General features: G+C 29.6%; 5 protein-coding genes across 13 annotated transcripts; 2 read left to right on the forward strand and 3 right to left on the reverse strand.

The window, feature by feature from the left end:
• Nucleotides 1-80: 80 nt before the first annotated feature.
• On the reverse strand, nt 81-2,368 carry LOC130664712 (intraflagellar transport protein 22 homolog). The gene is made up of 4 exons (XM_057464780.1): nt 2,216-2,368; nt 1,974-2,143; nt 1,327-1,526; nt 81-235 (listed from the first exon to the last, which is right to left on the reverse strand). The coding sequence occupies exons 1-4, from the start codon at nt 2,366-2,368 to the stop codon at nt 81-83; spliced, it is 678 nt and encodes a 225-aa protein (XP_057320763.1).
• LOC130664711 (interleukin enhancer-binding factor 3 homolog) lies at nt 2,323-8,203 on the reverse strand. 6 transcript variants are annotated; one of them, XM_057464776.1, is made up of 6 exons: nt 7,896-8,203; nt 6,600-6,646; nt 5,493-5,871; nt 4,356-4,522; nt 3,714-4,275; nt 2,323-2,710 (listed from the first exon to the last, which is right to left on the reverse strand). In XM_057464776.1, exons 1-6 carry the CDS (start codon nt 7,966-7,968, stop codon nt 2,586-2,588), a joined length of 1,353 nt encoding a protein of 450 aa, XP_057320759.1. In that variant the 5' UTR covers nt 7,969-8,203; the 3' UTR covers nt 2,323-2,585. The 6 variants fall into 6 exon arrangements, with proteins under 6 accessions (XP_057320759.1, XP_057320758.1, XP_057320757.1 ...); XM_057464775.1 differs by having other exon boundaries at nt 5,493-5,898; XM_057464774.1 differs by having other exon boundaries at nt 5,502-5,910.
• A 3,092-nt stretch (nt 8,204-11,295) lies between these two features.
• On the reverse strand, nt 11,296-14,416 carry LOC130664893 (ubiquitin carboxyl-terminal hydrolase 30 homolog). The gene is made up of 5 exons (XM_057465072.1): nt 13,996-14,416; nt 13,759-13,917; nt 13,477-13,640; nt 12,654-13,400; nt 11,296-11,545 (listed from the first exon to the last, which is right to left on the reverse strand). Exons 1-5 carry the CDS (start codon nt 14,096-14,098, stop codon nt 11,303-11,305), a joined length of 1,416 nt encoding a protein of 471 aa, XP_057321055.1. The 5' UTR covers nt 14,099-14,416; the 3' UTR covers nt 11,296-11,302.
• Nucleotides 14,417-14,501: 85 nt separating this feature from the next.
• LOC130664892 (protein deltex) lies at nt 14,502-20,459 on the forward strand. Its single transcript, XM_057465070.1, has 6 exons — nt 14,502-14,707; nt 14,892-15,071; nt 15,155-15,347; nt 17,643-17,930; nt 18,005-18,609; nt 19,780-20,459. The coding sequence occupies exons 2-6, from the start codon at nt 14,899-14,901 to the stop codon at nt 20,132-20,134; spliced, it is 1,614 nt and encodes a 537-aa protein (XP_057321053.1). The 5' UTR covers nt 14,502-14,707; nt 14,892-14,898; the 3' UTR covers nt 20,135-20,459.
• A 1,747-nt stretch (nt 20,460-22,206) lies between these two features.
• On the forward strand, nt 22,207-27,938 carry LOC130665442 (zinc finger protein 883-like). 4 transcript variants are annotated; one of them, XM_057465838.1, is made up of 5 exons: nt 22,207-22,501; nt 22,580-22,842; nt 25,167-25,670; nt 26,731-26,793; nt 26,891-27,045. In XM_057465838.1, the coding sequence occupies exons 2-5, from the start codon at nt 22,611-22,613 to the stop codon at nt 26,908-26,910; spliced, it is 819 nt and encodes a 272-aa protein (XP_057321821.1). In that variant the 5' UTR covers nt 22,207-22,501; nt 22,580-22,610; the 3' UTR covers nt 26,911-27,045. The 4 variants fall into 4 exon arrangements, with proteins under 4 accessions (XP_057321821.1, XP_057321819.1, XP_057321818.1 ...); XM_057465836.1 differs by having other exon boundaries at nt 22,209-22,501; nt 22,595-22,842; nt 26,731-27,937; XM_057465835.1 differs by having other exon boundaries at nt 22,209-22,501; nt 26,731-27,936.
• The last annotated feature ends 52 nt before the right edge of the window (nt 27,939-27,990 follow it).

The raw sequence follows: 27,990 nt of genomic DNA on the forward strand, positions 1-27,990 counted from the left end.
GGAACAGGAGGTTGTTAATATAAATATATAATATTGTTACTGTTTTAAAATTGTTTATTTTGTTTTTATTTATCAAGTGTTTAATTGTCCTTTAAGATGATATTCTCTTCTTGGTCGACTTTCTCTTGGATCCTCGTCATCAGAGTACTCAGAAATGTTTGAAAGTCTGTTTTCAATTTATTTCTGTTCTCTTCTAAACTGCAATTTACTTGGGATATTTTAGCGAAGACATTGGCTGTAGAAAAATTTATTATTTTATTATATACCTTCTGATTTAATTTTAATTAGTTAATATACATAAGGTAAGAGACCCAGTACCCGATCACCCATGTATTTGTATATCTATCATTACTAAATATAGATATACAAAAAAATGATTGGGTACTAGGTCTCCTACTTTAAATAAAAAAAAATAAAAGTACTTTGAAAGTAAAAGACCTAGTACTCGATCAAGGAACTAGTACCCGACCATTCATGTATTTTTATATCTATATTTAGTAAAATTTAGTAAATATAGATATTCGAATACGTGGAGTGATCAGGTACTAGGTCTCTTACCATATTTACTAAATTTTACTAAATATAAATATACAAATACATGGAGTGATCGGATACTAGATCTTTTAACTTATAAGTACTTCTTTTTTTAAATCTAAGGTAAAAGACCCAGTACCTGATCAGGGATCTAGTACCCAGTCACTCATGCATTTGTATGTCTATGAGTTAAAATACCTAGACCCGATCACAGAACTAGTAACCGATCACCCCATGTATTCGTATATCTATCTTAACTGAATTTGACTAAATACAGATATACAAATTCCTGGAGTAATCGGGTACTAGGTCTTTTAATGATTCTGAAGTTAGCTGACGTTTAATAATTTTATGATTTTTTCCAAGCCGATAAATAATAAAAAAAAAATTGCACCTATAGATTTTCTATTCTTTTACATGTGCATTTTTGACCGTAATCGGTCGAGCATGGGTCGTTTGTGTCCACATATTCTACTGTAAACAGCCTACTACATGCCTCCGAGTTTTGATGAAAATGTTTATTGAAAAATGGATTTTCGGGGCTGACAACAAATCTATCGCATAGTTAGGAGTCCAAAGAAGATATATTCGAATTTTTCCTTACAAAATAATATAGTTAAATAAGCGGAGGACGCTAATGGCCCATGTTCAAGGTTTACAGATACTGAAAACAGCGACACCAGATTGGGGTTGATTCAATTTTATTTTTTGTAATTGATTTGTTGAAAAAAAAAATCCATAAGTTTTTAACTGTCTGCCAACTTTAGGATCATGGTCTTTTACCATACTTACATAAACGTTTAGGTGCATCGCCAGCTTGTTTATCAGATTCAAAGAAAAAAACGACACAGTCTTTTGGCTCTAATTGTGATTTTAGCACAAAATAGTTGTAAAACTTTTCAAGCTCTTGAATTTGTTCGTCTGTTTTTTTATTATACACAAATATTAGTCCCTGTATATCTTTTTTTATCGCTGACCAACAATCCTCAAATCTAAAAATATTTATTACCTTTAATCTAACTGTTTATTTTTATTTTATAAATAAATTATGAGGGTGAATGTAGCAGACATGAGACAATTTATACATTTTAAATAAATTAATTAAAATAATGAAATTTAAAAAAATGCGCATACGGATGAGTGTGAATGTAGCAGACAAATTTAAAACTATAAACAAATATAGTAATAATTTAAAAAATAAAATTTAAAAAAATGCGCATTTAAAAAATTTCGAAATTAATCAGTGCATTTTTTATAAATATTATTTTTTTAATTATTTATAGTTTTAAATTTGTCTGATGTCTGCTACATTCACACTCTTGAATACGGATCTTGCATTTATCTAAATATGCATTTTTAAATTTTTTCACTTCTTAGGTTTTATTTTAAAATTTAAAAAATTCCCAATTGTCAGCAATAATCACTGATATTAAATTTACTTGTCATCGCCACTGCAATCCCACAACTCAATATCGACTTTAACTTTTTTATTTTTAACATCAACATCCAAAACATCAAACTCTAGTATCCTGACTCCCTGTGTAGGCCGATAATCATAGGCCATTCCTGTCGCATCTGCGAGAAAATTTGCTATCGTTGTTTTCCCGCTCTATTTGTAATTTTAAATTATTAATTAATAATATATTTTTTTTAAACAATAGACAATTTAACTGCAACTTACCGCAACAGGACCAATAATAACTATTTTTACAGCTTTCATACTTATGTTATATTTAATGTTTGGATTGTGACAGGTTGCCATGGTAACAAATAATGATAACAACAATATTTCAATACCAACTGAATATTTTATAAAGTTCAAGTAATAAAACATAATTTTTATAATACTTTGTCATAAAAAAAAAATTTTAGCTACAGTAATTTATATAATGCAAACAAACATAAGTTACACTAGAGTTATTCGTCTATAAAAAAAATTCCAAATTCTACATAATCAGCAAAAAACATGATAGTGAGTCAATAAGAATACGTCTCCTAGTTGACGTAATAAATATTTTTTTTTGTTATTAATGATATGGATTAATATCAACTTATTGTGTAATTTCCTGGACTTGCATCTGGTTTGATTCCTCAGCTTCGGCAGGATAGTCTAGTCCAAAGAGTCCTTTTAGTGCAGCCTTTGCTGCAGCTTTCTTAGCGTCTTTTTTATTTTTAGCTGAAACAAATAAATTAATTTTTCAATTAAGGCCGTACTTACACAGTGCCCCCATTTTTAAAAATTTTTTAACGACAAATGTCATGAGTGAATTTAAATTTCATCAGTTAATTAAAAAAAAAGTTAAATCATTAATTGAAAAAAGGAAATTTTGCTGAGATAAATTTAAACAAAATTAATTAAAGTTGATATCAATTGGAAGTCAAACGAAATTTGAAAAATAGATTTTAATAAAATCTTTATTTCCATTTTGTAATTCGAATTTTGAATTCTATATCTCGGCGAAATTGCAATTACGTTGTCCTTTTTTCAATCAAGTTCCCCTACTTTTTTTAAATATTCAATGACTTTTCAATTTTAATGACCGATACAGAATTCTGATAGTTAGTTAGAAAAAAAAGTTAAAGCATTAATTGAAAAAGGGGCAACGCAGTTATAATTTTACTGAGAGATTTTTAAAAAATGATTTACAGTTGACATCAATTAGGAGTTGAAATTTGAAAAATAAATTTCAGTAAAATCTTCATGTCAATTTTTAAATTTCGTAGGCTAAAATTTATTCAGAAATTTTGTTCAACTCCTTATTGATAACGACTGTAAGTAATTTTTTATGATACCGAAGTTTGCTGACGTCTGATAATTTTTAGATTTTTTTCAAAACGATAAATTATAAAAAAAAAATTTTTTAATTGCATCTGTAGTTTTAAAAATTTTCTACAAATGCATATTTTTTTTTTTTTTTTTTTTTTTTTTTTATAATTCATTTAAAGAAAAAAAAAATCTGAAAATTACAATTATCTGCTAACTTCAACTGATATTTTTTTTAAAATCTATCCCCGCGAAATTGTTCTTTTTTCAATTAATGCTTCAATTTTTTTGAAATTAATTAAGAAAATTTCAATACGGTCATTGGATATTTTCAAAAAGTGGGGGGAGGTAAGGGGTTGGTTCAGAATGCTCTTAAATATAAAAACATTATTTGTTTATATGTAATTTTTTTTACCTTCACCAGTGAAAGATTTTCCATCAATATCAACGGCTAAAGTGAAATATGTATTAGGAGGATTGCCGCGACGACTGACTTCAGTGTAAACAATTCCTGGTTTCATTTGATTGAGCAGCATCACCGGATGAATTGTTTCAGCATTAGCCGGAAGTTTTTTCTCTGCCGGTGGTTTCGGTTCGGATTTAGCTTTGACTGGTTGTTGTAACCCGGGTCTGGGAATTGGTACCACAGAGCCTTGATTCTGCCATTCAACAAACAGTTTGTACAAAGCAAAGCTTGCCAATGAACTCCAGGGTATGTCATCAGACTCTTCATTTCCGGTTACTTCCATCGGAATCGTACCAGTTTCGGAAACATCATCAGCAATTTGAGTGTTGTCTTGAGTTCCTTGGTTGCCTTGACTAGGAGGCTGGCTTCCATCGATAACGTCTTCGAATTTAATTTTTTTAGCTGCTGCGTTCATTTTTTCAAGAAGTAAACTCTTAAGAGCATTTTCAGCAGCATTTTGACGAGCCAGTGGCTTGGAGAGACCTTGGCCGATATAAGTTTTACCTTCAAGCTGCAATAATTTAACATAAAATAATTATTTTTGTCTTTTTAATTTATTCATTTATTTAAAATAAATGAAAAAAAATATACCTCAGCATGAACAAGGAACATTGCGTTCGGTACGGCTTGATTTTCTACAAGATGAAATTTAACACCAGCTTTCATTTCATTCAAAACCATTATCGCATTCTTGGGCATCAAAGTCTTCCTCAAACGCTGATTCATACGTAAGCGCTTAAGCTTCCTGTTTACTTTAACTGTAAATTTTAAAATAATATCGAGTTAATAATCACCAATCGTTGTCAATAATACTTTTAAAGTATGTATTTAATTATCAGATCATCTGTTCACATTGACTCATTTATTAATCAACAATCTCGACAGTAAAGTAACTAATTGTATATAACAAGCTAGTAAGTAAACTATAAAAGAGCTTGGATATAAAGAATCTTCAAATTTGCGCAGTGAATTGTCATCATGATTTTTAAATAAATAGAAATATCATCACTAATTCCAAAAGGACATACTTCAATACGCGTATAATTTTTTTTTCATTGCCACTTTTTTTGTAGACTTTTTTATAGCTAAAAATTTCTTTTCAAAATTTTCAGCTTTAGAATAAGTCTACAATATGCCCCAATAGCCACCAGCTTGAAATTGACAGTAATTCGACGTTAAAATTACCCGAAACTTTCTGCCCGAATTTGCCGATAATTTGACAGCAAAAGTTGGAAAAAAAATTTGCGGTTAATTTTTCCTCAATTTAGAGGTAACTTTTGACTAGAAAAAAAGTCGGTAATTTTCATTCTTTCCATAACAGAAGGTAAGCAAATTGATACATAAAATTGTCTACAATTTGACGGTAAAAAAATACTTAACAATTTTTCAAGTCAAATTAACAATAAATTGATATGAAAATTTGCCTGAAAATTGACAACTTTTATCTTGCCAACTTTTTAAGTGAATTTGCATTCTAATTCGGGCAGTAAATTTACATCAAATTGTCGTCAAAAACGGAAAAGTCCGAAGTAAACTTTTGCTTTAGTAAACTGTGCTATTAGGGTGATTAAGAATTTAAAAAAAAAATTTCCCTTTTGGATTCAAACTTAGTGATCAAAGCCAGTGCGTATAAAATCATGTCCTTGTGAAATCAGTAACGCGATGTATTAATTCACAATAATAAATAATAATATAAAATATAAAAAAATAATAAAATTCACAATTTACCCAACTTACCGCCAGGAACCTTAATACGCTTCCATTTAGGCTGGTCAGTAGAAACTTGAGACATGGTTTCATCATTGGTGTCATTGGCCTCAACTGCCGGCATGGTCGCAGCAGGTTGTTGTTGAACTGCCGGAGTTTGCGGAGCTTGAGCTGGCGGAGCTGCCGGAGTTTGTTTAAGAATAGGCTTCAAACGTTGTGGCTGGCCGACTTGTTGCTGATTAGCCTGACTTTGTGCCTGAATAATATTCTGTTGTTGCTGCTGTAGGATTTGCTGCTGCGACTGCTGGTGTTGTTGCTGCTGTTGCTGCTGCGGCTGTCGTGGATGTTGTTGCTGCGCAGATCCTTTGAATGCCTGGTTCATCGAGTTCCCGGGAGGCTTCTGTGTGTTATTTTGTTGATAGTTACCCTGTTGAAGGTACTGAAAAATAGAGGGTGGGTCGCCGCTACACAAGAACCTCTACGGTTGTACTATCCCACCAGGGCCTAGCATCGCGTTAATTAATTACTGGCAACGTGGGTTTTTTTTTACTACACTTAGCTTAAACTCGCCAGTTATTTTCCCTCAGATTATCATGAAATTAATAGCAACATTGATATACTCAAGTAAAAGTATATGCAAGTTGTTTGTTTTCAAAAATAATCTATACTTAATCATTTTATAAAAATATAAGAACAATAATTTAGGAGTCATCGCTGGCAATTTACACTAGGTGAGTAAATAACGAACTTGCCCCTGGCGAAATGCACCTCCTTGATATTGTTGTATAGCTATTTTAACCTGCTTCAGCAGGATAGGGAAAGGTCGAAGTTGTCTAATTAGTTTTACATGCACAAATAATAATTGAATTAACCTTGCCAGTGTATTGTTTAATCGATTCAAAATCAAAGTACGACTGTTTGATGACATTTTATTTTATAGTTGTCTCGTATAAATTTTATTATAAGTTTAATGAAAAAAAAATAAATCTACCTGCGTTATTTTTACTCATTTTAAAAGTAAAAATTTTTTTAAAATTGAAGCGTTTGTTTGTGGGGTAATTTATTTAAATAATAACCTAGCAAAATTGCTATTAAAATAAAATTAAGTTAAGATTTTTTAAAACTTACGGAATTGTTTTGAGCACCATAAGAAGGATTCAACATCGATCCACGGCCTGAAATTTAAATTACCATAATTTATTAACTTGTTTTAAGTTTTTTTTTTTAACTTCCCGCTATGAAAATTTAAATTTTCAAAAAAAGGGAAGTTATTAATCCGGAAGTTAATCAATTTAAATTAAAAAAAAAAAAAAAAGCATGTGTAGAAAATTTTAAAAAAAACTATAAGTGCAATTTTTTTAAATATTTTTTTTCTGATAATTTGTTTTTAAAAAATTCCAAAAATTTTTAGATGACTGACTTCAGTATCAGAAGATTGGTTTCATTTCGATTTTCAAAAATCGAGTTTTCATCAGATCTCGAGGTTTTGAGGTTCTGGGAAACTAATCTAACTATTTCCGGGTCAACGTCCGACCACGTGCATGTGTAAACTAATTTTCGCCGTACGATAACTTTAAAATATATAGATCGGATAGATTTTAAAATCGATCAGTCCAGTAGTTTCCAAATAATTTAAAAAAAGTATTTTTTATTGTTTTTGTTGCATAACTCGAAATTCGTGTATCCGATTTGTTTGTAAATTTTTTCAAATCTAAGTCTCAAGCTCTTTCGATTGCTGCAGAGCACGTGGAAATTAATTGATTTTTTCCAAAGATGCCGTCAGACAAAAATGACTTTTTTTTTTAGCTAATTTGTATATTTTTTCAATCCAATTATTTTTTAACCTCGAAGGGGTCAAAGTTTAAGAACAATCACGTGTTCGAATTCTTTTTTTATTTTTTTAAATAAATATAGATATATAAATTTAAAATAAATATATCGTCCTGAAGTAGACAATTGACAATCTGTGGATATTTTTCCAAAAAATTATTTAAAAAAAAATAATAAAACAAAATATGCACGTAGAAAATTAAAAAAACTATAGATGCAATTTTTTTTAATCATTTATCGTTTTGAAAAAAATCTAAAAATTATAAAAGATCGGATAAATTCAGTATCATATAAATATTAATATTAAATAATAAATATTTCTAATTTACGTAGCTACAAAAAATGCAAATGTACCTCAATAATTACAAAAAATATCAAAGTATAAAAAAAAAAAATTATCAAAGTATTTGACTGCAGTGCAGTATTGATTTTCTGTGCCCGGTCCTGTAACACTGCGTCATTTTGCTTATCACCGAATTACAATATCAACTATTACTTAAATAATGCATCACTTTGATATAAATGAAGTTTTATATAAATATATAATGCTGATAAATAAAGTTACTTTTATTTATAATATGAAAATATATTTACCTGCACCGTAATTTGTTTTATTTTGGTTTTGATTTTGATTTGGGCCTCCGGTTCCTCTGCTCCTTGTGAACATTGCTTAGTAACTATTTATAACTTCTATTTTAATCTTATCAAAAGCTTATCGGATTATTTAAATTCAACTTTCAAGTTATTTATTTTATTACGTTCAATGAAACGTAGTAACGGATTTTATTTAATTGATCTATTTTAAATAAAATAATACTTTCTGTTAAATTATTTGTCTTGACTGGAATGTGCCGCAATCCACCATTTGCTAACGATGTTTGATCCCGGAATATTTCAGATAAAAGATGAAACACTAAACCGGAAGTGCGATTATTATTTCACTACCGACAGAGTTTCAAAATTTTATATTCAAGTTTAAATATTTTGTAATTGAAAAATTGTTTTAGTAAAATATTCAAATTTGATTTTATTTAAATATTTGATTACTACTTTATTTTATTAAAATATATTTGGTTTTATTGTTTGAATTAAATTTATTTTTTATTTAAATACTTTTTAGTTACCAAAATGGACGCGCGGGGTCAGGTCGTTTGTTTTGAAAACCGGATATGACGATGCATTATTTTTTATTATTTTATTTATTTGCTGTATTGATTGAGATTTTAGTAACTTGATTTGATTTTGTTAATTAAATATTTTAATTTATAATTTATTATTTCTATTAATTTATAAAATGGGAATAACATTTTATTATTAAGGGCAATGACCTTCATTTTAAACGTGATTCAAATTTGGCAACATTGCTTGTCTATTCATTACTATTATTATTGTTATTATTATATTTGTATATTTATATATCTATATTTGTTTTGTAAGAGCTTTTGTAGGGTAAAATGGGGTAAATTGTCTTTTCCTAGACCTTTGAAAAATCTACACTCATAAATCATGGGCGTGTTCAGAAATGCACTCTGGAGATGAAAAATTACCTATCCAGGTGTGATTAGTACCTTTGTAATGTTAAATCGCACCTCTGGTTGCACCAGAGGATATTTCTGAACGCAGGAGTTGAATATTTCTCTTCCAGAGTGTGTTTCTGAACACGCCCCATGATAGTAAAGTTAGCGGACATCTGATGGTTTTTAAAGCTTTGAAATAATAAATTAAAATGATTATAAAATATAAATAAAAAAATCGATGTTTAGAAAATTCAAAATTTAGTAAATGCATTTTTTAAAATTTTATTTTTTTATTTTAATGATTTAATTTTTTTATATGTAATTTAAAAATTTTCGTATGTCTGCTACATTTGCACTCATACATTAATTTCGTAATTAGCTGACGTGTCTAACAATTTTTAGATTTTTTTCAAAAGGATAAATTATAAATAAAAAATAGCACTTCTAGTTTTTTAAATTTTATACATGTGCAATTTTTCAGTATTTCTTTTTTTTTATTGATTTGTTAAAAATATAAATCAGAAAATTATTAATTGTCTGTTAACTTTAGGATCATACAAATTTTGAGATCCTGAAGTTAAAACAGACAATTAACAATTTTCGGGTTTTTTTTTCAACAAATCAATTACAAAAAAAATAACTAAAAATATGCACATGTAAAAAATTAAAAAAGCTATAGTGCAATTGTTTAAAATATTTTTTTTTTCATAGTTTGTGGTTTTTTATAAAAATTTGAGGGCCAGTTTTTCGAACCGAGTTTATTTTTATCCGGTTTTTAATTATCATTGCTTGTATATCTATGTATTATTAATATATAGATATACTAGCAATATTAATTGAAACCCGGATAAAAATAAACTCGGTTTGAAAAACTGGCCCTAATAATTAATAGACGTCGGCTATTTTCAGCATCATCAAATTTTTTTTTCAGATTCTGTGATAATTAAATTTCATCATATTTATAATTTTTGATAAATAATTATAATAAAAAATACAAAAATGTTATATTTCAATAAAATACCAGTGAATTATCATCTTACTTTTTTATTTAAATGGTCATTTAATGGCATGTTATTGGAATATTTTCATTACTTTATAAAAAAAAAAAAAAAATTACCATGGTGGAAATTTTTCGGACTTTTCTCTGAAAAACTCTAAAAAAAAGTCTTGAGAACTTTGAAAAAATCTTTAGAACTTTGGAACAGTTTTTCAGAGAAAATCACGGAAAATTTCCACTAGGGTGATGTTTACTCAAATGATTTATTAAAAAATGTTGAAAATTAGAAAGGTTTCAAGTCAAGGACTCTTCAATTTTTGATCTATGGAAGCTTTTCCAGATTTTATAATAAAAGTTTTGATGAATTTTTTTTGATAAATTAATCTGTTCAAAAGTAATTGGAGTTAGAAGTCAAATTTATAGTGAATTTCGAGATCTTTTTACTTTTCCAGCGAAACTATCAGACTTATCACAAAACGTCATAAGATCTTTTTTGTAGACAATTTTATTCCCTATAAATTATCTCTGATGAAGTTTTTAAAAATTCTGCACTGTTTTCTAGTTATTTTCATTTTAATGTCAAGATCTTTAAATCGATCAGAACACTATTTATTTAAGAGCTTGTCATTAAAATGGAATGATCGCAAGTTAAAAAAATCAATGTACATTTATTTGATCTTTAAAAATTTATTTCAATAGTTACCACATTCCAGATCGCATTTACTTGAGTGAACTTTTTTTCTTAATATGTATCCTAATTAACGATACGATAATCTCAATTCTAGAATAAATAATCAATAAAATCGAGGTTTTACAATAGTACAATTGACTAATTACTAATTAAGGTGATTAAGAATTTTTTTATTAATTTATTGTCTACAGTAAATTAGTAAACTATTTTCTACATTATTATAATCAAATGGCATAGTTTTAATTAATTATATCTTATTTGTGACACTAGTAATGATGACAACATAAATTATAAATATTTTACAAATTAACTTTATACACTATTAAATTTTTAAATCATTTAAATAACAAATTAAAATGAATTTTATAATATAAACTCAATATATCACAATCTCATGACAACCAATAGACTCAAGTATTCAACTAAACAAACAATAAAATTTCCTACATTAAATAATTAAAATGTTTTAACTTGATGGTATGACACTTTATAAGCTCGTGGATAATTATCTTAATAATTACAAATGTAGAAAAAAAAAACTTAGTAATTAAATGATAACTGTTTTGGCACAGGATAAAATAACATTAAATCTATTCTATACGATTGGTATTAAAAATTGCCGTGGAATTAATATCAAAGTTGAATCTTAATCATTACATGATATTTTAAAAGCAGTCTCTAAGGATTAAATCCAATGTATTCAGTCTCATGTGACAAACATAATCAACTATTTTATTTTTTATTCATTAAATTAAGTATATACTTAATGTCATGTAATATTTTATAATCATCATCATTATCCAGCGATGCGCTCATAAAATAAGAGATAAGGACTTGCACAAAGTACATCTGTTAATGATGTGTTTTCAACAATAGTATCCGATGTATAGAGCCATTGTCCTGGACGGTTACCTCGTCGGTAACATACAAAATGCCCGGCATCAACAGGTCCTCGATGTTCTACAACAGCTTGAAGTTTGTAACGATGCTTCCCTTGATTGCTATTGTTATTATTAATTAACATCATTGGTAATGTAGCCTAAAAAATATAATTATTTAAATTATTGTATCATGGAAAGAACAAGATGGCAATGGCTACTATCTCAGATTATACTCAGTTACATCTGAAGTAAAAAAAAATTTCAGATAGTAAACACTTACATCTGGATTATACTCAGTTATATTTCAAATTATACTGGTTGCAATCCTAGACCTTTTAATGCCAAGGCATAAACCGATTGGCAACAATTTTACATAAGATAAATATATTACATAAAAACTACAGAATCGTTATCAAATCGAATAATTGAAGTACACTAATTTATAGTTAATTTATTACTACCGTCTACCTCAAGTTTTAATATAAAATCAAATATTTTATTTTTAAAAACTTGTAAACTACACGAATTTGAAATATCAACTACATACATCTACACTGTAAAAAGAGGGGTGTTAAAATGAAATGACACCGGTATAGATAGTGCAATTTGGCGGTGTTAAATCGATGTAAAAAAAAATTCCACGTATAGAAATTAGAAAAAAAAATGTATTACATGTAAAAAAATATAGAAATTTAATGAATATTATCTGGAGGAAATTTAAATTTTGCTATGTACTTATTTAAATAATTATTTATATTATACGTAATTTATTTAAAAATTACACCATTTTACGCCCGTCATTTCAATCACCAATAATTTAATTAATTAATAAAAATACTGTGTGACTTGTAGTGATCAAGTAAGCAAAAATATTTGCAAAGTTAAATATTTTCAATACCAAAAAATATTTTAACACCGGGAAATTTTTCTAACACCGGTAAAGAATATTTACACATTCGGCTGTCTTATTTTAACACCAGTTTCAGTGTTGAAATTTAACACCGACAATTTTAACACCTACACCGCCTGAACTTTCCCCGTTTTTTTACAGTGTAGATTATACTCAGCTCTATTTCAGATTTAACTCAGTTACATCTAAGGTAGAACTGAGTATAATACAGACGTAAGTGTTTACTGTCTGAAATTTTTTTTTACCTCATATGTAACTGAGCATAATCCGGGATAGTACCCAGTACCATCTTGTTCATCCCGTGACGTTATTGTTGATAAATAAATAAATAGATAGATAAATAAATAAATTAAAACCTGACTACTACGTTTGTTGGACTCAGTAAATGTAAAAGGATCAAGTACAAAAATTTCCGGAAATATCACTGGGTCATCTCGTTTAATAGGAATCCCTGAATTACTCCATGTTGTCCGAGGAATGTGAAGACACAAACATCGAGGTAATTTGCCTAATGTAAGTGTTTTAATGGCTGCGCAACGTGACGTACATCCATTACACTCGACATTGTGTATTACTTCACTGGTGACAAGCCGTGAAAATAATTCAGCAAGTGTATGTCGTCTCCATGTGAGAGCTTCACTGGCTGGTGGTAACGGTAGAGAAATAGTTTCCAATTTATCGTAACGTACTGCCGATTTCCAGTGGCAATTAGTACACTTCAATTGACTTGTCAGTAGTCCAGAAAATGGATGGGTTTCGTGTGACAAAACACAGCTGCTTGTTTGAGGAATAACACAGAGGGAGTTCCAGTTTTTAGATGGACTCTGTATATCCATTGAATCACCCAGTGCTCGACTCAATATTTCTGATGAACGAGCGAGTATCACACCTGGTTTATTGAACAATGAGAAGTGTGGTATCGATCGGGTTGATAGAGTCAAAGGATGGTTTGAATTCTTGTCAAGACGATCTATGGTATGGGAATGCGCTTGGACTTGGGCGATGTCATTGCAAGAGACACTACGCAGCGCCACTGAATCACCTGATCCTTTTACGTCCGGAGCAACTTCTGGACCAGGAAGTGCGTCGGAAAGACAGCCCTTCTACAAGAATTTAAATGAATTGAATATAAAAAATATGTTTCCATCGAATTCATATTATTTATAAATTGAAATTTACTCGGTTGGGAGTTTGAATTTCATTTTGCAACGCGCTGAGAATAACATGAAACAATTCATGGGCGTCCTGGTGACCTGGATCGAAATTCCAAAGAGGTCCAAGGGATGTTATGACTTCTATTGGAGCAACATCGTCGTAAAAGTCTTCAGAGTATCCGTTGATTCCTTTGAAATTATAAATTATCATTAATTGGACAGACAGTGGCCACAAAGAAATGATTTGAAAATTCCGGGTATGATTGATGATTTAAAAAAGAGTTTAAAAAATAAGTAATGAACTTACTGTCAATAACTGAAATTAAATTACTAATAAAACTACTAGACTTCTTTTTCTTCCCTTGTTCATTGAGCCAGGCTGTGAAAGTCGAGCAAGCGGCCAGAGCTTGCAATAAAGAATTCAAAAAACACGTGTACCCTAAATTTGAAATACCAGAAACTTTTCCTAAAAAAATACACAGTATTGAAATTACAATACATCAATTAAGTATATTTATATATAAATATATAATCTCATAAATACCTCGTTTTCTGGGTCTTGGAGTCGGACCCCACAAAACAAAAGCACCAACTGCCAGTGCGAAACCTACACCAGCCACAATCGCCAGTCTCTCAACATCCATCATTAATTAATTAATTAATTAATCAGAAAATTAATTACTAAGCAATCATTAGCTTCAATTACAACAGTAATTACTACAATTTTTCCTTTAAAATTCACCTACAAAATTATCAGTTTTTTATTCACCAAAACATTTTGTCACCATTAAAACTTGTGGTGTCTTTTAAATACTTTTAAAAATAATTATCGATAGTAATTAGTACTTGTTATTGACAGTAATTAATTAATAAATTAATAAATTAAATTTACAAGTAAAATCATTAATTTGTTATCATTTTTTTTCTACGTAAATACCAACGATTTGAAGTGAGCGTTTTGTTTTACTTTGAATCACTTGACACTTCGATATATCGAAACATTGTGATCGATTAGTAGTAAATAAACAAGTGCGCAAGTGCGCATGTCATATTTTTTAGTTGCAATTCGAGTAGTTGGTAAATTCTTGTAGCTCGTAAATTATTTTCAATTTCAATTCATTTTCGTGTTTAATTTTGAGGAAAAAACAACCGGAAGTATTTTAAAATATTCAAATAAATTTATTTAAAATATATGAATCAATGAATATCAATAAAATATTTGTTTAGATAATAAAAGTTGTTGCTGTAACAAGTGGGTAAGAAAAATTAGGGCCGTGGAAAATATTGTCCATGAGAGAGCAATAGGGAGAGGATTGAAAGAGAGAGAGAGAGAGAGGGAGAGAATGAGAAGTGGATGAGGATGAGGATGATGAAAATGTTCCCACGCTCTTGGGGTTCTTAGGTTACAAGTGTATGTATCATGTGCGTGTGAAATTCCAGAGTAAAGATGAACGCATCATCCGGACAAGAACACGGTCACGCTGTCGTTGTGTGGGAGTGGGCGAATAGGCAGGGTCGTTGGAGACCATACAGTCCTGCTGTATCTCAACATCTTGAAAGGGCTCATTTCAAAAAATTAACTAGAGTTTTTCTCAATGATGCTGATCCTACTCTTGACAGGTAACACAATTTATCTGTCTTACTTTTCATTTGTCTAGTTATTGAAGATTTTATGTTTTATTAAATTTGAATTTTTGAATCAGGTACTACATAAATTTGAAAACAAACACTCAGTGCAGTGATGATGGGGAACAGATCCACAATGTGCGCAGACAATTTTATTTACCGAGTTCACCTGCTGGAAAAGGTGCCAAGTGGGAATGGGCAGGTGACACTGAGGATTGGCACACTTATGATATGGATGTTCAATGTTTGATTGAAGAAGCCTGGGCAATTGTAATTATTATTTTTTTTTTTAAATATTTAAGGGCATTCTCAGACAGTGTCCTCCTTTTTTTGAAATTTTCAATGACAACTGTCTTAAGAATGGGTCCCAAGTAGTACAGAGTCAACTTTAAAATGTCTTTTAAAAGAATGAAAACTTTTTTTTTGTCTCAAAGTCACCTTTTTTGGTATAAATGCGACCTACAAATGTTGGTTCTGAAGACAGAGAAAATTTGTGTTGTTTTTCCTGTCCTATGCCAATTGAAAAGTCATTTACATGATTTATTTTACAACTACTTGCAATTGACTTTTTATCGTCACCTGTGTTAAGTCTTTTAAGTAGATATTTTTTCGGTGACATAAATTTCTGATCGTTTTGTCAACATGTTGGTATGTTGTCTTATCGATGTCAAAAAGTAGCCCAAAAACTTCTACCCTGATAGCCACTTTAACCACAAAACTTCAAGCTGCTGCTGTATTCTGAAGCCAATTAAAAGGAAAGTGTTGGAGAACAAGCAGTTACCTTTAAGTTGACAGTAAATTGTCTGTAACTTGAATTTAATTTGACTACAAGTGTTACTGTCAGACAATGACGTTAAGTTTCACTTCAAATTGATGGCGTTTTTCTGTCAAATTACATGCATCAACTTGCACGCAAGTATTATCCAGCCGAGGCTAGCCAGAAACTTGTCGTTAAGTTAGCCGTAAATGTTTCACTGTAGAACTTGCTAAGCAATTATATTTAGAGTGTGGCTATCAGGGTATCTTATAGATGTCTCAAAGGCAAGTGTGCTACTTGGGTTATCAGATAAATTTGTCCAAGCTTTTCTCTGAAATAAAAGCCCTAAACGCAAAAGAAAGACAGACCTGATGCTTTATTCTGTGAATTAACGAAGTGCACTTTAATTTTTTGATAACTTCCATTTGTTTACGAGAAAAACGGACAAAGTTTCTATTTACTGTACAAATGCAACAAAGATTGTACCGTTCATCTACTTGAGAGCGAATAGAGAAACAAATTAAAACGCGTCATAAGCGTATTGAAGTTTTATCAATCAATTAAAATAAAATTAAATATTAATTGAAAAGAGGACAATTTCGCTGAGGTAGAGTTTAAAAAATTACTTAAAATATTTCAAATAACTTAATCTTGGGAATTTCACAATAGGTGAAGATGTTATATATTATAAAATTTTGCAACGCTTCGCTGATTTATTTCAGCTTCATCAGGCGAACTAAGAATAAAAAAATTCTCCTTGTTAATACAAATATTTGACATATGAAACAAAAATAAATAATAATAGTTACTCTTATGGTTAACATCCTCGTCTAGTTTTTACAGTCAATAGATGTAATAGAGTAAAACAGCATATTCATAATCTTAAACATTTCCTCAAATTACAATATCAACAACTTGCTTAGATTCCTCTCAAATACTATTCAAATTAATAAATGAATAAGAAAAAATAAAATTCAACAACGTTTGTCTGTCAAACTTGCAAAATTTTATAATTAACATCTTCACTTATTGTGAAATTCCCAAGATTAAGTTATTTGAAATATTTTGATCATGAACGAGAACTTAAATATTAATTACTTACAATTTTTATCGATTAGGAGTTGAACGAAATTTGGTAATAAGTCCTAATTGATGTCAATTGTAAATAATATTTTTAAAAATCTGTATCTCAGCAAAATTGCCATTTTTTCAATTAATGCTTTAACTTTTTTTTAAGGACATTCTCAGACAGTGCCCTCAATTTTTTAAAAATATTCAGTGACATTTAACTGTCATAACAGTATTAAAATTTTATTAATTAATTTTAAAAAATGAAAGCATTAATTTCAAACAGGATAATTTCGCCGATATAGATTTAAAAAAAAATACAGTTGTTATCAATTAGAAGTTAAAAATTAAACATTCCAAATTTTAATGTTGACATGAAGATTTAACTGAAATTTGTTTTCCAAATTTCGTTCAACTCCTAATTGATATCAACTGTAAATCACTTTTTTAAAAATCTATGTCTCGGTGAAATTGCGACTGCGTTGTCCTTTTTTCAATTAACGCTTAAACTTTTTTAAAATTAATTATCAAAATTTTTGAATATTTAAAACAAGTGGGGGATCTTGTCTCAGAATGTCCTTAAGGTTTTAATTTTTGAAAAATTAATTTACAAAGTATTAATAAAATTATGACAGTTGAGTCATTGCATATTTTTAAAAAGTGGGGTAGGGGAGACTGCCTGAGAATGTCCTTAATTTTTATTCCTTTTAATTGACTTATTTTATTTATTCATTTATCAGGGAGATAAAACTATCGATGTATCAAAAACATATTTGGGTTTTCCATATATTATTAATTTTTGTAATTTAACTCAAGTAAGATGTTGTACTGGATATGTAAGACCGATACGTCGGGTTCAGCAAGCTCCTTATCCTCTAGTCAAAGTAACTCTCGAAGAACTTCAGTCTGCTGTTGGAAGTGGACGGAGACCATTACCGCCGCTCAATGTTAAAAGTCAAAGTAAATCACCGCACAAGAAACAACCCTGTGGCAGTAGCGGTAGTAGTAACAAAAAAACCGCCAAAAAGGTAATCAATTTTTTTTTTTTGTTTCCTCTATCTAGAGAATAAAATAAATAACTTCATATTTATAATTTAAATAGAGTAAGAGCAGCGAAAACAGTCCATCGAATTTAGCTCGAGTGATTTTAAGCAACTTCAATATTTTTACCAGTAAAAATAATACAGAGAACAATCCTCCAGCTGCAGAAGACACCCAAAATAAGCGCAAAACATGGGAGGCTGTTCTTGACGTAGATTCAAGCAGTACAAAAAGTGGAAGACGTCCCAGTGTTGATACCGTGTCAACGTATTTGAGTCATGAGAATCCAGTTGATCTGTTGGACAGCAGCGTAGGAAGTGATGATGCTTTCAAAGACTCGGTGGTTAACGTCGAGCGTACGCCTGATGTCATTTCTCAGTATGTTAAAGTTGTGGAGAGCGATGGGACAGACTCATGTCCAGTTTGTTTGGGTACACCTGAGCCACTGACTGTTGAACTCACTCGTTGTCATCACAGACTTCACTTGGCTTGTTTGAATGCTATGCTCAATACTCAGCAACAACTTATGTATATACAGTGTCCAGTTTGCAGAATGATTTATGGTGAAAAGCGAGGCAATCAACCAGCTGGTACTATGAACTGGACAAGAATTCCTCGTGCTCTTCCTGGATTTCCGCACACCAATACTATTCAAATAACTTATGAGTAAGTTAACTAATTGTTAATTAACCCTTCGTCCTTTCAGTAATTTTTTTTAGAAGATTATTTGGAAAGGACAAATTTCCTAGCCTTTTGAAATTTTATGAGTTCTTCTATACTTTTTAGTATCGAATGAATTAATGATAATTATTTTTCCGATATTTTGAATATTACAAGAAAAATTTTTTTTTCTTGGAAAACCTGAGAAACGCGGCGATTTGCTGCTGACGTGAGTAAACTCGGACGTTGAATTTGTTGCGCAGTTGCCAGTTACCACCAGCGACTCATTTCATTCATCTCTTTCTTTAATATTTTTATTTAATACAAAATTTTTATTTTAGTAAAAAAATTACAATTGTCTAGTCGTATAAACTTGTGTGGTTTTAATTTTGAAAAATCAGAGTTATGATATTTGGCATCACCGCAATGTTAAATACATGGCCGCGGCACGACGAACGAAAAGTGGCAACCCTAGTAAATCCAAATTACGATAAATTACCGCATTTTACGGTAATTTGCGGCAATTTACCGAAATTTATGGCACTTTACCGTAACACAGTGAATACTTCACTGTACGGTAAAATGGCGTAATTTTGCAGTACAGTAGAATCTCGTAATAAGATTATTAGTTTCTCTCTCAAACGTTTCTATCTCTATCGCGATACCTGGTTTACCAAAAAGACAGAATAATATATAATATATAATAGTCTTATAACGAGGCCCGACTGTAAATCTGCACGTTTAAAGTGAAATACCGCAATGTTACCGCAAATTTGCGGTAAAATCCCGCAGAGTTGCCGTAAAATACCGAATTTTACTGCAGATTTGCCAAATTTTTAGGTAATTTGTGGCAATTTTTCCGTATCATAGCGAAATACTTCACTTAACGGTTAAATTCCGTAATTTTGCACGTTGGCTGTGAAATACCGCAATGTTGCCGTAAATTTTCGGTAAAATGCTTCAGAATTGTCGTGAAATTACGGTAATTTAACCGCACCTTTACCATTAAATGCCGTAACTTACCACAAAATACCATATTTTACCATAATTCTTCCGAATATCATAAATTACGGGAATTTGCCGTAATTCAGATCAGCCAGAGAGACCTCGGGACGGCTGGAGGGTTAACATTTTATTTAAAAAATTTATTGCAATATAAATTATTATTAATTACAGCATTCCATCGGGTATTCAAGGACCAGAGCATCCAAATCCTGGTCAAGCATTTTATGCAGTCGGTTTTCCTCGAGTCTGTTATCTACCAGACAATGATCTTGGTCGCAGAGTACTACGATTACTCCAAATCGCTTTCGAGAGACGTTTAATTTTCACCGTAGGCCGGTCAGTAACCACTGGCCGTGAAGATGTCGTTACCTGGAATGAAATTCATCATAAAACTGAACTGGGTCCATCTACGTCAGGTCATGGGTATCCAGATGTTAGTTATCTTGAAAGAACTTTGTATGAATTAGCTGCTCAAGGTGTTTCCGATGAACAATCTTCCAATAGCCTTTATCAAGAGTTACAATAATAGTATCAATAACTATTATTATTATTTCTAATATTATTAATTATTTTTCACTCATTATCGAACACTAATAATTACTTTTATTTTATTATTTATAATTACTTACTTATATTCTTTGGCAATATTAATTTTACTTCTGAAATGAACTGATAGATATTAAAAAATAGAGTTTAATATTATTTTTTTTTCCTCAGTTAGTTTATGAAGTTGAAAGTATAAAATTAGATATGAAGTATTTTATTCGCATGTTTTTACATTTATTAGTTTATTAATAAATAGAAAATCACAAATATATTTATATAGATATATAAACAACCATGCTCAGAATATTTATGATAGTATTATTCTTTAAAATTATTTGTATTCTACTGTAAAACTATGAAAATTATAAATTTATAAAAAAAAATCAACGAACAATTGTATACTATTATTTATTTATATACTCGCTCATTTAATTTAATATCAGGTGAGAAGAGTCAAAGAGAGCTGGCCTTGATACATTCAACACCACGATCATCATCAATAATTTTTACGTAGTGATTGGGGTAATGATGAAAAATTACTGTCATTCTTATGCTGTCAGATCACGAGAAATTGACTGTCTAGTCAAAAATTTTTTGGTCAATTTTTTTATGAAACAATTTTTTGGAAAATACTAAATGTACAAGTACTTGAAATTGTAAGCAAACTGCAAGTCGTATTTCTCAACATAATGTCCAATTTTTTCATTCAAAAAAATTCGTCAAAAACTTTGTCTTCACTTTTGTTGAGATACGAAATGATGGTCAAAATTTTGGGTAGACGTCTATCGCCCAGGATCCAATAGGGAAAGTTGTCGATTGTACAGATCCCAATTATACAGAATCCCGATTGCCTAGATTTTTAAATACCTGAAATACATTTTGTCCAGACTTTAGAGGCTGTAAATATTTTATGATAATAACAAAGACCGTTTTTATAGTACGACAGAATAATAATATTTATAGTTAGCTTCAATTTTGGCCAGAAGATCTTCAAACTAGAGATTTAAAGCTTCAAATTGCTTCTTTCAAATTTTCGATACGACGATTTTTCACAAATATACAGCCTTTCAAAAATCACTATAAAATTTCTAAAATTTTTTCGTTCCTTTAATTTTTTGGATAAGTGTATATGAATTGAAACTGACTACTAATATTGTTATTCTGCCGTCCTATGAAAACGGTCTTTGTTATTATCATAAATTTTTACAGCCTTTAAAGTCTGGATAAAAAGTATTTCGGGTATTTAAAAGTCTAGACAATCGGGATTCAGTATGATTGGGATTCTGGGAGATTGGGATTCTACGCTTTAGGGATTCTGGGTTATAAGATTCTGAGTGATTGGGATCTGTACAATCGGCAACTTTCCCTTTAGATCCTGGGCGATAGACGTCTACTAAAAATTTTTGTCAATTTTTTTTTATACTGAAGTTAATCGACGTCTAATAATTTTTGATTTTTTTAAAAACGATAAATTATAAAAAAAATTGCGTCTATAGCTTCTTTGAGTTTCTGCATGTGCATTTTTTTAGTTTTTTTTTTTTTTTTTATAATTGATTGGTTGACAAAAAATTATTAATTGTCTTCTAACTTCGGGATCATAACTTTTTTATAAAATAATTTTCTGACCAAATTCAAATTGACGCGGTAATCGCGATTAAATTCAAAAAGTAAAAATTGGTTAATTTTCTATTAGTCAATTGACGTCAAAAACAATTCGGTCAATTTTTTATAAAACAATTTCCTGGGAAATATTAAATGTACAAACACTTGTAATTGTAAATAATTATTATAGTTTAAACTACAAGTCGTATCGCTCAACCTAACGTCCGATTTGTTCATTCAAAAAAATTCGTCAAAATTTTATCTTAACTTTTATTCATTCGCGAAATGGTGATCAAAATTTCACAGTCAATTTTTGATAAAATAATTTTCTATGCAAAATTAAGTTTGCGCGGGAATCGCGATCAAATCCAAAAATTGACCGTTAGTCAAATTTCTCATTTCTCTGCCTTACCTATACTTCGGTGCATGCGTGAAAATTTATGACGTCATCATATCAGCTGTAGTAAACAATTTTCATACAAACCTTTTGGCGTCATATATATATGATTATTTTGTTACTTTGCGCGGGAAATTTATTAAAATATTAACATATGTTAATTAGGGACAAACAAAAAAGAGTTTTATAAAATCGTAGTTGTTGTTATATAGAGCGTTGCTAAATAAAAACAAATGCTTTCATAAAATAGTTTATGCGCAGTGGGTGTATATTATTGTAGGTATACATTCACACGTGTATATTTATGTAAACAACAACACATCAAATATATATTTTTTCTCAAAATCGGTAAGTAAAGTTGTTTTGATAAAATGAATAATTTTAATTCTACCTGACAGTGCGCTAACTAATAAAATTTTAAATAAGTAATTTTAATGTAAGGGGAAAAAAGCATAAAATGGATGATGATGATGAAATGATGGATCAAGATCAGGATTGTGATGAGACGCAGGACCGTCAGACAATCCAGTATCAGTATGGTGACCTTTTGCCCAAATTGGGTCGAAGACCTGGATCAAAACCCGCTAAAACTTCTGCTCAACGTCAACGAGAGTACAGGGAACGAAAAAAAAAGCGTGAGAAATGTGATTTAGAGAAAGATTGTTTGCCCAATAATGAAAATACAATTGGTTAGTATTAATGATTATATGATATTTAATTAATATCTATATAACTATTCTATTTGAAATTTAATATCAATTGTATCAAACCCAAATCATTATCTTATTTTTCATTAATATAATTTGAAATGGTATTGAAGTTAGCCGACGTCTAATAATTTTTTGATTTTTTTTAGCCAGTAAATTATAAAAAAAAAAATATTTAAAAAAATTACACCTGTAGCCTTTTAAATTTTCTACATGTGCATATTTTTATTTTTTATTTTTTTGTAATTGATTTGTTGAAAAAAAAAATCCGAAAATTGCTAATTGTCTGCTAACTTCAGGATCATAAATTTGAATTATTTATCGAAATGACAATGGTACTACACTTGTTATTACATAAGTAAATAATTCAGTATTGAACAATTTTATTTAAAAATATATTTTTTAGTGACACTCGGTCAGTCATGATCCTGAAGTCAGAAGACAATTTTCAAATTTTTTTTACTAACAAATCAAATACAAAAAAATAATAAATAAAAATATTCACATGCAGAAAATTTAAAAAGCTTCAGGTGCAATTTTTTTAAATATTTTTTTTTTATAATTTATCGTTTGGAAAAAAATCTTAAACTTACTAGACGTCTGCTAGCTGGAGTATCATCAGGCAGTCGTGAGTGTGAATGTAGTAGACATCAGACAAATTTAAAATTATTAATAAATAAAGTAAATAATTAATAAACTAAAATTTTTAAAACATGCGCACTTGAAAAATTTTGAATGTAATAAGTGCATTTTTTCAAATATTATTTTTTAAATTATTTCCTCTATTTATTTATAATTTTAAATTTGTTTGATGTCTACTACATTTACACTCATCGGGCAGTCACGTATGAAGGAACCGCAGGTTAATTTTCTTTAAAATATTAATTATTTTGATCATTTAAATCGACCGCGCATTTGCTTTACTGACACCTGACGTATCCCACATCTAAGACTCAGGTGATATCGGTTTCTACTGAACTACTCATATATTTTATTGACCTTGAATGATATATATAACCACACATGTTACGTGTTGCCCGCGTTACGACGTTACTTATGTTGTACAGTCGCAATAGCCGGTGTTTTTTAAACCACTTGTTTACAAAGACGTAGTAAAAAATAATAAACAACAAATTTATAATGAAATTACGATAATTAATTTTTGAAAATAAGAAATGGTTTAAATAATTAAATTTAAATAATTTCTTTGTATAAATAATCAAAGTTTATTGGAACTTTAAATTTAAATGAATTACCCTTGATTTAAATCAAGAGGTTATGATCAATACTCCAAAATAAAGTACACGTTTGACACAGATCTATATTCTATAAAATTCAATTTTTATAAAATCTGATTAAAGAAATTTAATTTTATAAGCCAATAAAATGAATAAGAATAATAATAAATACAATAAAAATATAAACAGAGATGTCATTTTTCTAAGTGACGATGAAAATGATTCTATTGATGATTTATTATTTATAAAAATACAAACTTTCAACGATACTTGTACGTATTTTTTTTCCAATTTATAATTATAATTAAATATATGCGATTTACTTATTGGCGAAGTAGAATTTTTTTTTATAATTTAAATAGTTTCTATAATGGGGAATTTTTATGATACTGAAGTTTGCAGACGTCTAATAATTTTTGAATTATTTTAAAATCCATCAATAAAAAAAAATGCACCTAGGGTAAGAGCACCAGTACCCAGCCCCAAACCAGTAGCTAGCCACCTCATGTTAAATTATATCTATATATATTTTGAGCCAATGTTAAAGTATATGACCGGCTGGCTACTGGTTAGGGGCTGGGTACTGGTACTCTTACCCTATAGCTTTTTTAATTTTCTACATACGCATTTTTTTTTTAATTGATTTGTTGAAAAAAAATCCGTAAATTTTTAATTGTCTGTTAATTTTAAGATTACTAATTTTTGTAAATTTTCATTGAATGAATTTTTGAAAATTCAATTTTATCATAATATAAATTTTATAAAAGCAAATTTAATATATAAGACTAAAAAACATATTTTTAGAACTTTCCTGTGACAACAGTAGAGCAATTTTTTTTTTTTTTTTTTTTCAATTCTACCATAATTTTATGAGTGCGAATGTAACAGACGTGAAAAAATTTATGAATTTTAAGTTAATAAATAAATTAATTAAAATAAATTTTGAAAAAAAATTTTTATCTATTTTATATATTTTTTTAAATAGACCCACTGATAAATTATTTGATTTATTCTAAAATGTTATCTAAAAAGTATTAATTTTTTTTATTGTGACATTTGCTGTTACAGGTATCGATAAAAATACTAAAGATGAAATAAGTACTCCGATAAAAAGTTTTCAAAGTTTTGTTGCTGATGAAAACTTACTTCCAAATAAAAAGCCAATTTATGATGACACTTACAACCCACTAAGTCAGATAAAAATAATAAATGTCGAATCATTGAGCGAAAAAAAAAATTGTTGGATGGAAAATGATAGCAGCATTAATACTTATACTACACAGCGGCCACCTTTAATTAGAGTAAAAAGCGAATTCAGTGAGAAGAAGATGATAGAAAGAAAATTTAGTATTGATGAAGATACAAATACTGATTATCAGACTAAAATATTATCGAGTGACACCATCTCTGTGAAAAATATTCCGAAAAAGTATCTTCCTATTGTTTTGCTCCACAGAATTGTCGTACCTAAAAAAAGTCTTGATCCTCCAGCTGTAGTTATCAAGACGGAAAAGGAAGAGCTCGAGAACTTTTCAATTAAAACTGAATATGACGAATCAAAACCTACAGAACGTAAGAATCCATCTGCTGCATTTTACTACCAGGGTGGCCATAAACCGGAAAAGCCGGGAATTTTGAAAAGTATCCAGGAATTAAATTGCGACAGTTCAAAATTTCAAAATAATTCAATAATACACTAGTCACAAAAACGGAGGGATATTAAAAAAATTTCAAATTTTTGAATGATTTTCACTAGATTGTTACTCGAAGAAAATTGGTCGTAAAACAAAAACCTAAAAGGCAAATTGTAGCTCGAGTCTCTAGTTTTCAGAACTGGTCTTTAAATTTTTTATTTGCACAGTTCCGGAGTAATCCCAAGAAAACCATCGAAAAAAAATTTTCAAAATTTTTGCTCGTCTAAAAAACGGTCTGCGGGCTTCAATAAGTTTTTTTCGATAATTATGATTGATTTTTTATTACTCCGGAACCGTGCAAAAAAAATTTAAAGACCAGATCAGAAAACTAGACACTTGGGGCTACAATTTGCCTTTTTTGTTTTTGTTGTACGACCATTTTCCTTCGAGTTACAACCTGGTGAAAATCACTTAAAAATTTTCAATTTTTTTAACATCCCTCCATTTTTATGACTAGTGTATTTTGAATTTATTTTAATCATACAATTTCTTATTAAATATTTTAACTTACATATTTTTAAAATCGAGTAATCAAAAGTAAGCCACATTAATTTAATTTACTGAATTTTTTGGTATCTCGCATGATTTAATCATCAGATTTAATTATTTACAATGAAAATAAAATAAAAACTTTGAATGTCTTAATGATATCAATAAAAATTCCCAATCAGGGAAAAATGTGAAAAACTTCACCGGAAAACCGGGAAATATCGGAATTTTAAAATCATTTCTTTGTGGCCACCCTGAATTATTAAAAAATATTTAGCAAATTATTTCCCGCGCATTTTTCAAACTACTTATTCAAATCATTTATTTCAAAAGAAAAAAATTCAAATTACATGCAAAATCTTACATGGATTTTTTTAAAACATGAAAAATTGAATAGAAGAATTCAAATTTTTAGTCACTAAAGAAATTAATTACTCTTAATATTTCAGAGCCGGTACAGCCGTCAAAAATCAGTAACTCTCATGGTCCAACGGCTTACAAATGTACTAAATGTAACTATACATTTGATGAATCATCTCATTTAATACAACATAAAATAAAGTATCACAATGGACGGCCTTACAGTTGTCATCTTTGTTCTTTTACTAGTTCATCAAGCAGAGGTCTGAAGAATCACATCAATTTTCACAGTAAAAAAGCCCATAAATGCAGTTTTTGTAAATACGCGACTACCAGACCCATACTTCTGAAGGAACACATGAGTAAGCACACTGGCGAAGCTCCATTCAAGTGTCCTCACTGTCCGTTTTCTACTGCCTACCAGAGGAGTCTTAAAACTCACGAACTCATACATGCCGACGAGCCGGGATATTCTTGCAGCGTTTGCCCAAGTAGTTTCTACCAGCCGCAAAATTTGAAACGGCACATCCTGACGCACACTAGAAACAGAGTATTCGAATGCGACTATTGTAAGAAAGTATTCTTCCGCAAATGTCATCTCAAAAATCATATATTTGCTCATATGAACATCAGACGATTTCAATGCGAGATTTGTCAGCTTAAATTCATACAATTGTATCACTTGCAACGTCACAGACGTACGCATTTCAGAGAAAAATTGTATCCGTGTGATGTTTGTCCTGAAAAATTTGATCGGCTGTACAGTTTAAAGCAACACGTTTTCAGTGCACACACTGATAAGAAACGTCAGTACGCATGTGATATCTGTGACTTGAAATTTAATCGCTCGGATTATTTTAAACGACACAATACTATTCATCATGCAGGTCCACGCGATATCGGTAAATACAGACGTTTGTACAGATGCAAAATTTGTCACTACGTTACGACGTCAGCAATTTTCTTTAACGAACACTTCAACAAACACATGGATCGTAACTTGGTAATTTGTAATGAGTGCGGCAGATCATTTGAACAAAGAAAAAATTTGAATGTACATTTGCGCCACCATAAAAAGTTGTCCCAAAATTCGTAGCGGTAATTCTGCTATAGAAATACTTATAAATGTTATGAAAATGTAACCAGTGCTATTATTTTTTTTGTTTTCGTTATGATAATTATTGATGTTAACATATGAGATCTATTTTGAGATGAAAAGATGCTATATTTTAATAATAATGTGGTAAATTTTTTGTAACAAACGTAATTGTTAATGAAACTTTATTGTCTATATTTTTTTTCTTACTATAATAAATATATTTTTATAAATCTTTAAATGACTTGACTAT

The sequence above is a fragment of the Microplitis mediator genome, chromosome 3, assembly GCF_029852145.1.
Source record: "Microplitis mediator isolate UGA2020A chromosome 3, iyMicMedi2.1, whole genome shotgun sequence".
In the NCBI taxonomy this organism is placed as follows: Eukaryota; Metazoa; Arthropoda; class Insecta; order Hymenoptera; family Braconidae; genus Microplitis; species Microplitis mediator.

Excerpts from the sequence above, each read along its gene's own strand:
- LOC130664712 (XM_057464780.1), bottom strand. The coding sequence starts at position 2,368 with ATGTTTTATTACTTGAACTTTATAAAATATTCAGTTGGTATTGAAATA. Across the intron at positions 1,527-1,973 it reads GATTGCAGTGGCGATGACAA|ATTTGAGGATTGTTGGTCAG; the intron begins GTAAATTTAATA and ends AAATATTTTTAG. Across the intron at positions 236-1,326 it reads CGATGCACCTAAACGTTTAT|CCAATGTCTTCGCTAAAATA; the intron begins GTAAGTATGGTA and ends ATTTTTCTACAG.
- LOC130664711 (XM_057464773.1), bottom strand. The coding sequence starts at position 7,968 with ATGTTCACAAGGAGCAGAGGAACCGGAGGCCCAAATCAAAATCAAAAC. Across the intron at positions 6,647-7,895 it reads TAAAACAAATTACGGTGCAG|GCCGTGGATCGATGTTGAAT; the intron begins GTAAATATATTT and ends TTTAAATTTCAG. Across the intron at positions 4,523-5,492 it reads GGTTCCTGGCGGTAAGTTGG|TTAAAGTAAACAGGAAGCTT; the intron begins GTAAATTGTGAA and ends TAAAATTTACAG.
- LOC130664893 (XM_057465072.1), bottom strand. The coding sequence starts at position 14,098 with ATGATGGATGTTGAGAGACTGGCGATTGTGGCTGGTGTAGGTTTCGCA. Across the intron at positions 13,641-13,758 it reads TTTAATTTCAGTTATTGACA|GAATCAACGGATACTCTGAA; the intron begins GTAAGTTCATTA and ends ATAATTTCAAAG. Across the intron at positions 13,401-13,476 it reads AAATTCAAACTCCCAACCGA|AAGGGCTGTCTTTCCGACGC; the intron begins GTAAATTTCAAT and ends AAATTCTTGTAG.
- LOC130664892 (XM_057465070.1), top strand. The coding sequence starts at position 14,899 with ATGAACGCATCATCCGGACAAGAACACGGTCACGCTGTCGTTGTGTGG. Across the intron at positions 15,348-17,642 it reads TTGAAGAAGCCTGGGCAATT|GGAGATAAAACTATCGATGT; the intron begins GTAATTATTATT and ends TTCATTTATCAG. Across the intron at positions 18,610-19,779 it reads ACTATTCAAATAACTTATGA|CATTCCATCGGGTATTCAAG; the intron begins GTAAGTTAACTA and ends TATTAATTACAG.
- LOC130665442 (XM_057465836.1), top strand. The coding sequence starts at position 22,611 with ATGGATGATGATGATGAAATGATGGATCAAGATCAGGATTGTGATGAG. Across the intron at positions 22,843-25,166 it reads CAATAATGAAAATACAATTG|GTATCGATAAAAATACTAAA; the intron begins GTTAGTATTAAT and ends TTGCTGTTACAG. Across the intron at positions 25,671-26,730 it reads CGAATCAAAACCTACAGAAC|AGCCGGTACAGCCGTCAAAA; the intron begins GTAAGAATCCAT and ends TTAATATTTCAG.